The 14,262-nt window shown below is 45.7% G+C and overlaps 1 protein-coding gene and 1 long non-coding RNA gene across 4 annotated transcripts in view; one reads left to right on the plus strand and one right to left on the minus strand.

Annotated features, from left to right (window-relative positions):
- Positions 1 to 3,482: 3,482 nt before the first annotated feature.
- On the minus strand, positions 3,483 to 7,213 carry LOC138848615 (uncharacterized). Its single transcript, XR_011386630.1, has 2 exons — positions 6,849 to 7,213; positions 3,483 to 3,941 (listed from the first exon to the last, which is right to left on the minus strand). It is a non-coding gene; the product is annotated as an uncharacterized lncRNA (long non-coding RNA).
- Positions 7,214 to 7,528: 315 nt separating this feature from the next.
- The window catches only part of XPO1 (exportin 1), a 49,403-nt gene continuing 42,669 nt past the window's right edge, over positions 7,529 to 14,262 (plus strand). The window contains exons 1-2 of one of the 3 annotated variants that reach the window (XM_002709852.5): positions 7,529 to 8,438; positions 11,885 to 12,016. In XM_002709852.5, the coding sequence (XP_002709898.1) occupies positions 11,891 to 12,016 (126 nt within the window). In that variant the 5' untranslated portion in view covers positions 7,529 to 8,438; positions 11,885 to 11,890. The remainder of the gene's footprint in view (positions 8,439 to 11,884; positions 12,017 to 14,262) is intronic. The other 2 variants (XM_051838278.2, XM_070069081.1) reach the window with 2 other exon arrangements.

Here is a 14,262-nt window from a genome sequence, read left to right on the forward strand (position 1 = left end):
TGGGGGATGCTGGTGTTGCAGGTGGTGGCTTAACCCATTAAATTTTCCTTTGTGATTTTGGCCATAGCTCTGGAATACACTGTAAGAGAATCTGAAAATTTCCAACTTAGGTTTTTTTATTCTTTAAAAAAACATTATATGTACATATTCCAATCCTTTTAGAGGATAGAATCTCTCCCTTTCTTTAATTCTCTCAATTTTTATGTATTTATTTTTAAGTGTATCCTTTTCATTTTCTTTTCAGATATCCTTTCTGTGCCCATTTCCCTATATTAATATGGCAAAAATAACAGGTCCTATAAAATTGGGTTGTTGTGAAAATTAAATTTATAAAAATCAACAAGTGTTTACTTAGGCAAGTTTCTGGCACATAATAAGCACTCCAGGGGCCGGCGCTGTGGTGCAGCGGGTTAACGCCCTGGCCTGAAGCGCTGGCATCCCATATGGGCACCGGTTCAATACCCGGCTGCTCCACTTCTCATCCAGCTCTCTGCTATGGCCTGGGGAAGCAGTAGAAGATGGCTCATGTTCTTGGGCCCCTGCACCTGTGTGGGAGACCGGGAAGAAGCTCTTGGCTCCTGGCTTCGGATTAGCGCAGCTCCAGCCATTGCAGCCATTTGGGGAGTGAACCAATGGAAGGAAGATCTTTCTCTCTGTCACTCCCTCTCACTGTCTGTAACTCTACCTCTCAAATGAATAAATAAAATCTTAAAAAAAAATAAGCACTCCGTAAATGTTAGCCAATGCTGTATATGCTGTTTTATTATTGCCTTCACCTTCTGATCTGTCTGGGTTTGTGGTCTATCTGCTATGAGATTGGACATTCTCAGTAAGTATGTAGAAATCAGCTTGAATGGGTTTAAACATGACACCACGGTGGGCATTTGGTGTAGTGGTTAAATATACTTGTTAGGCTGGCACTGTGGTGCAGTGTGTTAAGCCACGGCCTACAGTGGCAGCATCCCATATGCGTGCTGGTTCAAATCCCAGGTGCTGTACTTCCAATCCAACTCCCTGCTAATGTGCCTGGGAAAAGCAGTGGAAGATGGCCCAAGTGCTTGGGCCCCTGTACCCATGTGGGAGACCTGGAAGAAGAGCCTGGTTACTGTCTTCAGCCAGGCCCAGCCCTGGCTGTTGTAGCCATTTGGGGAGTGAACCAACGGATGGAAGACCTCTCTCTCAGGGCCAGCATTGTGGTGCTGGCATCCCATATGGGCACTGCTTCATGTCCTAGCTGCTCCTCTTCTGAGCCAGCTCCTTGCTAATTACTGTGAAAGCAGTGGAAGATGGCCCAAATCCTTGGGCCCCTGTACCACATTGGAGACCTGGAAGAGGCTCCTGTCTTCAGCCTGGCCCAGCCCCAGTCATTGCAGCCATTTGGGGAGTGAACCAGCAGATGGAAGATCTCTCTGTCTCTCCTCCTTCTCTCTCTTTCAAATAAATCAATCTTTTTTTTTTCTTTTTTTTCTTTGACAGGCAGAGTGGACAGTGAGAAAGAGAGACAGAGAGAAAGGTCTTCCTTTTGCCGTTGGTTCACCCTCCAATGGCCGCCGTGGCCGGCGCACCACGCTGATCCGATGGCAGGAGCCAGGTACTTATCCTGGTCTCCCATGGGGTGCAGGGCCCAAGGACTTGGGCCATCCTCCAGTGCACTCCCTGGCCACAGCAGAGAGCTGGCCTGGAAGAGGGGCAACTGGGACAGAATCCGGCGCCCCGACCGAGACTAGAACCCAGTGTGCTGGTGCTGCAAGGCAGAGGATTAGCCTAGTGAGCTGCGGGGCCGGCCCAAATAAATCAATCTTTAAAAAGATCCACTTGATACCCACATGCCATATCAGAGTGCCAGTGTTTGAGTTTCAGCTCCACTTCCAATTCAAACTTCCTGCTAATGCATTCCCTAGGAAGCAGCAGGTGAGAGCCCTGGGTAGAGTTCTTGGCTCCTGGTTGCTTCTTGGCCAGCTACTGTTGTTCTGGGTCTTTGGGGAGTGAACCAGTAGCTGGAAAATCATCTTTCTCTCTCATTCTCTCTCTCTCTCTCTCTCTGCCTTTCCAAAACAAAAACAAAAATTTCCTTTAAAAAATATACCACCACCTGAAGGCAGAATGAAGTACTGAGATTTTTCTACTGACACATTTATGATGTTGATTTGATCTCTTCAGATACGAATTTCTTATGCTCTAGAAATACATTTTAAAACCTCTCCCAGGAGAAAAGAATTACAAAATACAGAGCACCCAAAAACAGCGTTTTTTATGAGCCCAGTACAAACTTGCACATACCCTGCCTCACACTTGTTTTTTGGGTCTTCTCAGTACAATTTTTTTTAAGATTTTATTTCTTTATTTGAGAGATAGAGTTACAGACAGTGAGAGGGAGAAATAGAGAGGTCTTCCGTCCAGTGGTTCACTCCCCAAATAGCCGCAATGGCAGTAGCTGTGCTGATCCGAAGCCAGGAGCTTCTTCTGGTCTCCCACGTGGGTGCAGGGGCCCAAGGACTTGGGCCATCTTCTACTGCTTTCCCAGGCCATAAGCAGAGAGCTGGATTGGAAGAGGAGCAGCTGGGACAAGAACCGGCACCCATATGGGATGCCGGCGCCACAGGTGGAGGATTAACCTACTGTGCCACTGCACCGGCCTCCTCAGTACAAATTCTTAAAGGATCTTTGTCCCCATCCTACCCCACAGAGGCATAATCTGTGCTGCTTTAATCTAAGTGTGGTTCATGATCTGTCAGCGTCAGCATTACCTGGGTGTTATTTGGAAATGCAGAATCTCAGGCCCTGCCTCAGACTTAGCACACCAGAATCTGCATTCCCATAGGTGCCCTTGTGATTCCTATTTGCAGTGAAGTTGCAGAAGCACTGATCTTGTTCAAGTTTAGCTTGTTCTGTTTTTTATTTTTTTTTTAAGATGTATTTATTTATTTGAGAGTCAGAGTTACAAAGAGACAGAGGAAAGACAGAGATCTTCCAACTGCTGGCTCACTCCCCAAATGGCCGCAATAGCTGGGGCTGGACCAAGCAGAAGCCAGGCGCCAGGAGCTTCTTCCAGGTCTCCCACGTGGGTGGCAGGGGCCCAAGGACTTGAGCCACTTTCTTCTGCTTCCCCAAGTGCATTAGCAGGGATCTGGATGGGAAGTGGAGCAGCCACATCTCTAACCAGTGTCCATATGGGATGCCAGCATTGCACACATTGGCTTAACCCAATGAGTCATAGTGCTGGCCCAGCTTGCTTTCTTTAGGATTTTTGTGTGTGTGTGTCTTTTTTTCATCCTCCTCTCCTGGGCCAGGGATAACTTCAAATATTTTATATCTCAACCTCTGTCCTATTGACATTTTGGGCTGAATGGTTCTCTGTTGTGTAAGGGAACATCCTGTGTATTATAAGATGTTTGACAGCATCCCTGGCCCCCATCAACTAGATGCCAGAAGCATGCCCTGCTCCTTCAGTTGTAAGAATTGAAAATGTCTCCTAGTTAGACTTTTTTTTTTTTAAGATTTATTTATTTATTTGGGAAAGGCAGAGTTACAGAGAGAGAGAGGGATTCTTTCTTCAATGGCTGATGCAGCCAGGACTGTGCCAGGCCAAAGCCAGGATCCCAGAGTCTGGAGCTTCTTCCGGGTCTCCTACTTGGTGCAGAGGCCCAAGCCCCTGGGCTATCCTTCCGTGCTTTCCCAGGCACATTCACAGGGAGCTGGATCAGAAGCAGAGCAGCCAGCACCAAACCAGCACCCATATAGGATGCCAGTGTCACAGTTGGTGGCCTAACCCATTATGCCACAACAGCAGGCCAGATTCTTAAGATATTTTGAAAGTGGAGTCAAGAGGACTTGTCACAGTATTCGACTGGAGCATTTGAGAGAGGTGAAAAGGATGACTCTGTGAGTTTTGTCCTTAGTGACTGGAAGGATGGAGTTACCATATTCTGTACTGGGCAAATCTGTAGGAGAAGCGTGTTGGAAATGGCATGAAATTAGACTTTCAATTTCTCTCCATCTATAAATTCCTTTAAGTTAGGGACACTGAAGTGGGTTATTAGTTGTACTTAACAAATATTTATGGAATTAATGAACTAAAATCTCTTTAGTTTTTGTAATCATAAGAACTCCTGGAAATTCATGTTCATGAGCGGATACTACCAGATATGAAATTCTGTGACTTTGACTAATCAAAAGAAGAAAAGCTACTAGACATCCCTCCACACTAGGTCTGTTACATTTTCTTTAATTCTTACTATTTGATGGTTCTGAGTGCCCTACATTGTCTGTCTGCCTGGTACTCTAGTTTTCTGATCACAAAAAAAATATTGAGTAATTGTCTGTGGGGAGCCATTGCACGGCGCCCTAAAGATGGCGCCGGCTCCTTTCCCCCGGAAGGACTGGCGAGAAACAAACATCTCCTAATAAGGAGATGTTTGAGCTCCCTTCCGGCTTCCGCATTGCTGTACCAATCAATGCTTGCCACTTGGCTGCTTTTGATTGGTGCGCTGATGGCTATAAGAGGGAGGGGAGAGGAAAGGGCGCGGTAGTAGAAGTTTGAAAGAGGTTCCTGAATAAACTGCTGGAAGAAGAGTTCGGGTCGTGTCTTCCTTGCTGGTCGAGGGACGCGACAATTGTCATCATGCTTAAAGACAGACAACAGTAGTAATACATTATTAAGTTTTGATAATCTATCAAAATTATGTTTTTCAGCTGCTGGTATTGTGGCACAGCGGCTTAAGCCATCCCATATTGGAGCACTGGTTTGAGTACTGGCTGCTATGCTTCCAATCCAGCTCTCTCCTAAGGCACTGGGGAAGGCAATGGAAGATGGCCCAAGTGCTTGGGCTCCTGCCATCCACATGGGAAATGCAGATGGAGTTCCTGGCTCCTGGCTTTCATCTGGCACAGCTCTGGATGTTTTGGACATTTGAGGAGAGAACCAGTGGATGGAAGATGTATCTCCCACACTCTCTCTAACTGCCTTTCAAGTAAATAGATAAATCTTTGCCAGAAAAGTATGTTTCAGAGCCTCATTCTCATATAACAAACAAAACAGATTCTAACAACAACAATAAAAACTCTTCTGTCAGATATTTGGATTTTCAAAGAACCTAGCAAAGTTAGGGAATCTATTTCAGTGGTTCTCAATAGAGGGCAGTTTAGCCGCCTTGGATGAACTGAGTCATCAAGCACTGTCTCACAAAACAGCCCTGTCACTCACTGTCAGGATCAAACAGAGCACCTGACAGGTAGATCAGACTGTGAAGTAGTAATGAAAACCAAGTATAAGAATGGCTAACAATGAGGCTGGTGCAGTGGTGTGGTGAGTTAAGCCGCTGAGCGCAACACCAGCATCCCATATGCTGGCCCCCATTTGGTCTTTTTTTTTTTTTTTTTTAAGATTTATTTTATTTATTTGAAAGACAGAATTACAGAGAGAGGTAGAGACAAAGGAAGAGGTCTTCCATCGATGGTTCACTCCCCAGGTGGCCGCAACGGCCGGCTGGAGCTGTGCTGATCCGAAGCCAGGAGTTCCTTCCGGGTCTCCCACTTGGGTGCAGGGGCCCAAGGACATCCTCCACAGCTTTCCCAGGCCACAGCAGAGAGCCGGATCAGAAGAAGAGCAGACAGGACTAGAACTGATGCCCATATGGGATACCCGCGCTTCAGGCCAGGGTATTAACCCGCTGTGCCACAGTGCCCCCTCCCCCCCACCATTTTGGTCTTTCAACTCCAACTTGAGAGATCAACATTGTAAGGAAAAGGGGCAGATTGGTGCTCTCCAGAAACATGGCTGATATCATCTTCATTAACATGGATGAGAAAGAAATTGAGGCCCAAGAGGTGCAGTCACACTCTGCAAAGCCATGGCCTTTTCCTACTAGGTTTTTATTCCTATTTTGCCACCCAAAAAAATCAGTGTGGCCTAGTCCAAGAGTTAAAAATGGGATGGGGGATGAACTTTAGAAAGCAGGACAGGCTCAGTTTTTCTGGTAATATAATGTTAACTATGGTTTGATATTATATGTTAGACAATGGATAAAAATCTTAGGTCTTAAAGTCATCCAATATCATCTTGGCCCATATAAGAATGTTTTTGCTATTGGGTTTTTCTTTATTGGAAGGGGCGGGGTCACCTCTTATTGATGCTTTGGTGTTAACCATTGCTGAAGGAAATTATGCTGTGGCCATAGTAGGCCATAGTAGCCTAATCCTCGGGCTGAAGTGCTGGCCTCCCATATGGCTACCAGCGTGTCCCCGCTGATCCTCTTCGGAGCCAGCTCCCGGGTATGGCCTGGGGAAGCAGCGGACAATGACCCAAGTGCTTGGGCCCCTGCACCCACGTGGGAGACCCAGAAGAAGCTCCTGGCTCCTGGCTTTGGGATCAGCTCAGCTTGGGCCTTTGGGGCCATTTGGGGAGTGAACCAGGGGATGAAAGACCCTTCTGTGTCTCCCTCTCTCTCTAACTCTACCTCTCAAAGAAAATTGTGTTGACTTAAACAATGTCTCCAGCTTTCAGTAGCACAACGCACCTGGTGCATGTTGGTAGGCTACTTGCACTTAGGCAAGAACAACCTGAACAGCTGATTTAGAGACGCTTGGGGACAAACAACAGACACTCTACTCTCACAGAAACCACTACTTGCTTGGTGATGATGAAGGAAAAAAGTGTGGCAGGCCAAGGGCACCAAGTGGGGAGCATTTGACACGCAAGGTTATCCAGTAAAAATATCTAACGTTTAGCCAATTATAGGGTCTACAGTGTTTTAGTTTTTAGAATAGGTTGGTTGTTGAAGGAGCAAAATTCCAGCCCAGGAGACACAGTCAAAAAGTGAAGCCGACTTGCCCAAGAACTACTTGGATACCTTTTCCAGAATCGGGAGGCGCCAAAAGTGAACGCATCCCATCTCGCGCCAACGTCTTTCCGGGCCTTTCTCATCCTCGACTCCCCGGCTTTGGCGCCCACGTCTCCAAAGTGAACCAGAGGGGTCTGGGGCCTCCAGCGGCTTCTCTTCGCCTCTTTTTCCCACCCTTCTTCAACTTAAATAACTGGGTGTGCCCTCCCTCTTCTGAGCGCAGTACTCCCTCAAGGGGTGGGTCCTGATCCTGGAGGGCTCCGGGCCCTTCAAGTTGGCGGGAGCCGGCGGGGGCGGGCCAGCGCAGCTCCGGGGGCGGAAGAGCGAACGCGGGCTGCCGCGCTGCGCGCTCAAACTTGCGCCGCCACCAGCTCACGAGCTGCGCCCCACCCTCTCCGTCACTAAAGGCGCCCAGCCAATGAGCGGGCCGGAAAGGCAGGGCCTGCGAGCTAAGCAATGGGAGGGGGTGCGGCAGGAGGAGGACGGGAAGTCGAGGGCGGGCTGTGTCTGATTGACAGCTCGCTCGAACCAATCTTCCACGTGGCTTCTCTTCGCTCTCTTCTCTGTTCGACTCAGCCCTTCGTCCCACCTCCTCCTCCTCCACCCCCCCCTCCCCGCTCCTTTTCGACCCGCCTCTCTTCCCCTCCCCCACTTTGCGGGCAAATCGCTGCTGGAAGGAGGCGGGGGCCGAAGCGGCAGGCTCTTGTGGAGCCTTGAGGTGGAATTGACGGGTGTCCGGGCCAATAAGAGATAGGCTGATGTCGCGGCCATGGCTGGAACCGGCCAATGAGCGGGCGGCCTGGGGGCGGAGGCCCAGGTTCCAAACGCTCCGCGGCGCCATGGGCTGAAAACTCAACCGAGATGGAATCTCCCAGTCTGAACCGGTTTCAACCGGTTCCGAGTTTGAGGCACTAGGAGGAGGGGGAGAAGCGGCTGCAGCGGCCGCGGCAGGAGCAGCGGGAGCTACAGCATCAGCAAGAGCAACAGTAGCTACAGCCCGGGCGGCGGTGCTTGTTCCAGTCTTTGCTGCTGCAGTCCGTGCAACCACCCAGAGGGGGAGGGGGGAACCACCAGTCGCTGAGGAGCAAGAGAAGGGGGGAAAGTTTAGGCGAGCCTGGGTGGGGGGGCCCAGCGCCGGAGCCGCGTGAGAGAGGGAGCCGTGTTTTGGTAGGGGGAGTTGGACTGCAACTGGCAGCAGAGCGTCCCCCGGCCGTGTGGACTCTACAGCCCCTACTCCTGCCGCTCCTGCTGCCGCCTGTGGCTGGAGGGTCCCCCTGGGGCTGAATCTTTGGGACTTCACCCGGTTCCCCTCCCCCTTTCTTCACTCCCCAGCCGGGCGGGAGCATTTATTCTACAGATTAATTCCCCTTTTTTGGGGGGGCGGGTGTGTGTGTGTGCGTGTGTTGGGGGGGAGGTGTCCCTGAGATAGTAAATATTATTGAGCTTTTTTTTTTTTCGCCCTTCTCGTTTTTTAATTTCCCTTTTTTAAGGTGGGAAAACTGTGAAACCCACCTTGATTTCCTCCCCTCTTCCCCCTCCCCACCTTCCCTCGTCCTAATCCCCGACAAGGAAGGAAGAAGCAGTTGGTTCAATTTCTGGGTAAGTCGACTGTGTCTTCGGGGCCAGGGGCGGGCGGCGGCGGCGCGGCCGGGCGGGAGGAGGCCGGCGTGGGGCGCGGTGGTGGCCGCGGGCGGCGAGCCCGGGAGGCGGCGGCTGGCGGGCCGGGGGCGCGCCGAGCCCACGGCGGAGCCTGCGATTGAATGAAGCCGCTTCTGCCGCTGGGGGGATGGAGGCGGGGAGGCGGCCGCGGGAGGAGAGCGCTTGCTGGGTCATTTCGCGTGTGCGGGTGGCGGTGGGGGAAGGCGAGCAGCGTGGTAGTGAAGCGGGGCCCGGCGCGGGTGTGGAAGGACTTCCCCAGCCCGGTGGGCTGGGGAGAAGTTGGGGTGATTTCAGGAACAGCTCCGTAAATGATTAGGAGTGGAAGTTTCCAGAAATATTTAGTGCAGCAGCATTGAAACGTCCGCCTGCATCACGTGGCCCCCTCGGTGGAGAGCTTGGGATGGGGGAGGGAGGGGCTGCCGAGTCCCTGCTTCTCCTGCAAGGAAGCTCCAAAGCCTTCCTGTTTTTTGCAGGTTAGGATGAGAAGTAGGGTAGATTAGTTAATTTTTTTAGGGCTCTGCAAAGATGGCTTAGTGTTGTAGCTTCTTTCTGAGGGCTCGAGTGTGTCGGTCGAATCATTTATTGCTGGCAGCGTGCTGTGGACGAAGCCCTGATTTCTCCTTCGTTTTGCTGCCTTTTTGAGTTCGGGAGTCGGGGGGGGGGGGGAGTGGTATAGTGGAGGAAGCATTAAATACTTGCCCGGCCCGCACCGCCTCCGATCACGCAGAGGCCATGCTGCAGAGAGAAAGGGGCGGTGAACTTAAGGCGCCAGGTCTAAATGCCTCCTACGAGTATGGGCGGGGTGAGTGCGTGCTCCCGTGCGCTATAGTTAGAAGCGCTGCGGATCGCTTCGGGTGGGAAGCGAAGGAGGGCGGGCCCTAGTGAGGTGTGTTTCTACTCAATGGAGCAGCCGATGGCCCACACACCCTAGCAGCAGTCTCTCGCCTTGTAGCGGCTTGTTTTTGCACCTGATGTGGAGTTAGTATTAAGTGATTTTCTGGTTTTGATCCGGGAGCTGGCAGTGCGTAGCAGCCTGCCTATTCAGTTTGCAGTGGCGGCCGAGGGATCTTGGTAGTTACTTGAAAAGTCACAGCCTTGCTGGATAATCCCTAGTATGCTATCCAGTGAATGGATTTAGGGTCGAGGGGCACCCATGGAGAAAACAGTGTTTCTGGTTACTCCTCCCTCCATGACTGGTTGCTGTCTGCCTGATTTGTGTATCTTTGACTTGTGCTACACTGCTGGTAGTGGAAAGAATGCTTTGGAAGCTGTTGATTTGGGGGGGACTAACTGTGCTTGGCGTTGACCACAGAGCCGCCATTTCTGTACTACGTACAGTTCAAGAATAGATAGGTCATTTCGAAGATAGCCGGTAGTTTCAATAGGGATGACAAAATAATGTAGCACGGTGAACTCTTAAGAACAGTGTACTTGAAAGAGAAACTTTACAGAGACACTTTAGTTCTTTGTTTTGATTTGAAATTTTTAACAGGTTAGGAGTGAATTGGAGAAAAGTTAGTTTAAACTCCCCCCCCCCCCCCATTTTTGAAGTCTAGGTCTTGCTGCTTTGTGGACATTGGCTTTAAGCCTCAATTTTTAAATTGTTCTAATCTTTTAAAATAGTAAGGCGCTAGAAGGTATAGGAAAATTTTTACATTTATTAGTGGAATATATACAAGTGTATCTTATTTGGAACTAAGTTTTTATATGTGGTGTATAACAGGAGTTGTGTTCTAAAGCATGTTTAATATCTGCAACTAAAACGTTTGAAATCTTAACATCGTTTTAATTGCCAATAAACAACCAAAAGATTATAGAGGAATTTAAAAAGTTCCTTGTACACATTAATTTTTTGATTTTTACATTATACTTAACCTAGGTGACTCATTGTGGACTTTAATTTATTGTGACTGAAATTATCTTTAAGATAAAGTGTTTACAATAAATTTGCCTCCATTATTAAGAATGTTTTTAAACTGCTATAAAGTGGCCAAGAAATGATGCCTTTTTTCATCAGATTGGTTTGTCCAGACGTTTCTGATCTCAAAAGGAGAAGTGGCAATGACCTTCTAACCTGTTAACTGCTAAATACTGTACATCAACCCATGGGTTTCACAAATGGCTTTCAGGATATCTTGAATCCTTGTTGACTTTATACAAAATTTGGCTAGAGCTGTTATGTTCTCTGATTCCAAGGCATCTTGACCCCCAAAAAAGTTTACAAACAGATGTCAGTGGCATTGACTTTGAAGAAAAAGCAGAGAAAATATTTTTATAGTTCTGGGCATCTAAAAATGTGCATGTCTGCCAGTGTGCTCTTAAAAGGATAGCATTGCATATGAACAGTTTTTACCCAGTACCTCTGTTTGAGGCAGCTCACTTTTCTGTTAAGATAGAATTTATTTTTATTTTGAAATTGGCAAGTTTTTATAAAACTTTTGCCTTGCCAGTGAATACCTGGAAATTTTTGAAAATCTTGGTTGGTATATTGCCATAAGCATTTTTTTCTAGACCATTTATTCAAGGAAAGCATATGACCAAGAAATACATTTTTACATCCTAAACAATAGGAAATTTTACATCCACATTTACTTAAAATTTTTTAAGATTTATTTATTTATTTGACAGGCATTGTTAGAGAGAGGGAGAAAAGAGCAAGTGAGCTTCCATCTGCTGGTTCTCTCCCCCAAATGGCCACAACAGCGCAGGCTGGGCCAGGCTGAAGCCAGGAGCTTCTTGGAACTCCATCTTGATCTCCAAAGGGAGTGCGGGGGCATAGCACTTGGGTCATCCTCCACTGCTTTGCCAACCACATTAGCAGGGAGCTGAATTGGAAGTAGAGCAGCTAGGACTCAGCTGGTGCCCTTATGGGATGCGGGTGTTGGAGTTGCAGGCAGCTGCTTAATGCATTGCACCACAATACCACCCCCTATATCCATATTTAATACTTTCTTCGACATATATTAAAAATTAAGATAATGTGGAGTGAGCTTTTACTGAGCTATCCAAAAAATGCTATATAGGAAGAAAAACCCACCTCCACTTGTTAAACTGTTTAAGAATTTGGGATCAGGACTTACAGCTGTATTAGTTTTTAGGGCCCTAAAACCCTAATAAACATTTTATAAATGTGCTTTTTATTAGACTAAAATTTAGAAGGGAGAGGTACAAGGTAGGCCTAAAAAAGGCTAGCAAAGTTAAAAGGACCCTAGTGACGAGTAGTTAAGTAATTTAGCTTCTGTTACTTGCTCTTAGTTCCTGTTGTTACTAATTAGGTGGTCTTTTAAGGCACTCCAGTTATTTGTAAAAATATGTTTGAAATAATTTGTAGGTTTCTGATAACCAAAACCTCATAGACAGCTTCAATTTTTTTCCTTTATTTTCAGTAATCTATGCCAGCAATTATGACAATGTTAGCAGACCATGCAGCTCGCCAGCTGCTTGATTTCAGCCAAAAACTGGATATCAACCTTTTAGACAATGTGGTGAATTGCTTATACCATGGAGAAGGAGCCCAGGTAAAGTAGCTAAACAAAACAATAACATAATTACATTGTGTAACAAAGTTGTTGTGTTTAGAATCAAATTTAAAGCTATCATCTTTTAAAAAGAAAATCTGTGGTTTATATGAATTTGGGATATACAGGGATACTTCAAAAATTTGGTGGAAACGTAGTATTAAAACACGTTTATTTAGATGCAAATGTTTTGAAATCCAGCATTTTTTCATAATATCAATTTCCACGAACTTTTTGAAGACCCCTCTTAAAATTAATAAGAATTGGTCAGGAGAAAAAACTGTGTTATTTAACATGGTTGGAGTGGGATGCTTTGTCATTATACTTGTTTGGTATTTCAGGAACTTTTACTCTGTTTAATACATGTTAAATGCTTTGTAGGTATTGCAGGTTGTATGTACCTTTGTATATACTTAGTATGTTTGGACTTCATGATTCTTTTTTCAGATGCATTTAAATTATGAAAGTACTTTATGGATATATTTGTTTAAAAATCCATTAATAGAGTACTTTTTTGTTTGAATTTTGTGCCCTTGTAAAAGTGCTACTGTTAAGGTAGAGAATTATATACATAAGCCATGTTTTGGTCAAGCATTTTTTTCTCACCCAATTAAAAGATAAGTGAGATAAGAATGTGTGGTTTCAAGTTGTGTATATTACAAGAAAGTGAGCAATCTTGAATCTTTATCTTACAGAGCTAAACTCAGCTCTAAATGAGTAAAAATTTCTATAGTTGGATCAGAAATTGATTTTTAAGGTGAAATATAGCACAAATTCGTTGCCAAAATGTTAGATTCCTCGTTAGATGATACACAGCTAGTAGATGTGGAGCTATTTATATTGTCAAGATAGTTAAATGCATATTCACTATCATAGTTTTTAGAGACCTCAGAGGTGGATATGGTATCTTTTACATAGATAATCCAAAATGCATGGCATATAAATACTATGCGCGCGCGCGCGCGTGTGTGTGTGTGTGTGTGTGTATGCATTTGAGATTTATTTATTTGAAAGGTAGAGTTAGAGAGAGAGCTCTTCCATCTTCTGGTTCACTCCCCAAATGGCCACAGTGGCCAGGGCTGGACCAGGCTGAAGCCAGGAGCCAAGAGGTTCCTTCTGGTCTCCCATGTGGTGCAGGGGCCCAAACACTTGGACCGTTTTTCGCTGCTTTCATAGTCACATTAGCAGGAGCTGGATTGGAAGTGGAGCAGCCAGAACTTGAACCTGTGCCTATAGGGGATGCCAACGGCTTTACTTGCTACACCCAGCATAATTGTTTTTATCTTGTGAAATTAGCACTACTAGTTTCCTTATAATAAAAGAGCACTAAAAAGAAAGGGCTGTGGAATTTATGAGAGTGAAAAAAAATTACTCTGCTGATTCTGTTTTTCAGTTCAGGTCTGTATTCTTGGAGGCACTTGATCAATATGTAATCTCCAAAAATATTCTTGAAAAAGTTATTCCTTTGGTATATATTACATGTCATGCAGTTGTTCCCTTATGTTATACATTGAACATGGAACTTTTAGCTTCATTTCTTCCAACATGGATTCATGGAAAGCTGCAGTTTCTGGAAGAAAGTATGAAAATAAGGTTGAAAAACATGAAGTAAGGTTGGATTCGGCTTTGAATGTTGTTAATGAACTCAAGTCTACAGTCACTAGAAGGATATTTAATTTTTTTTTACTTGATTGAGTTGCTAATCCTGTTTAATCTTCACTCTTTAACCTAATTCACAACATATAAAAGGTGTGAATAAACCAACATAGACCAGTGTTCTAGGCTGGTAACTGAGAAATAATGATTATTTTATCGAGAATATATTCTAGTAAGTTTTTAATAATATTTCACAATATTAAAAGATTTAATGGTTTGTTTTAAAGTTGACTTAATAAAAAGATTAGAGAAATGATAGGTGTTTTTACTTATAAGTGCAATAGATAAGTCTCCCAAAAGTAAAAAGAATGTTAGGCCTAATTATATGTCATGTGACAAATCAGTTGCATAAAAATAATCAGTAAATTGCTTGTTATAGTATAAGTGAAGAAACTAAGATTTTGAGCTTAAAGCCATTTAACTCCTTAGGTGGCTTGAAGTCCTATCTTTAAATGTTCTAAATATGTCTGCCTTTCATATACCACCTCCCTGGAGCGGGGGTGGTCTTATTTCAAAAGAAAAGAGAACTGAAGTGGAAAACATGTTTTTAGTGTTAGAAGTGTATTTAATTCTGGGGAACTTCTTCAGTC

Source organism: Oryctolagus cuniculus, chromosome 2, assembly GCF_964237555.1.
Source record: "Oryctolagus cuniculus chromosome 2, mOryCun1.1, whole genome shotgun sequence".
Taxonomy (NCBI): Eukaryota; Metazoa; Chordata; class Mammalia; order Lagomorpha; family Leporidae; genus Oryctolagus; species Oryctolagus cuniculus.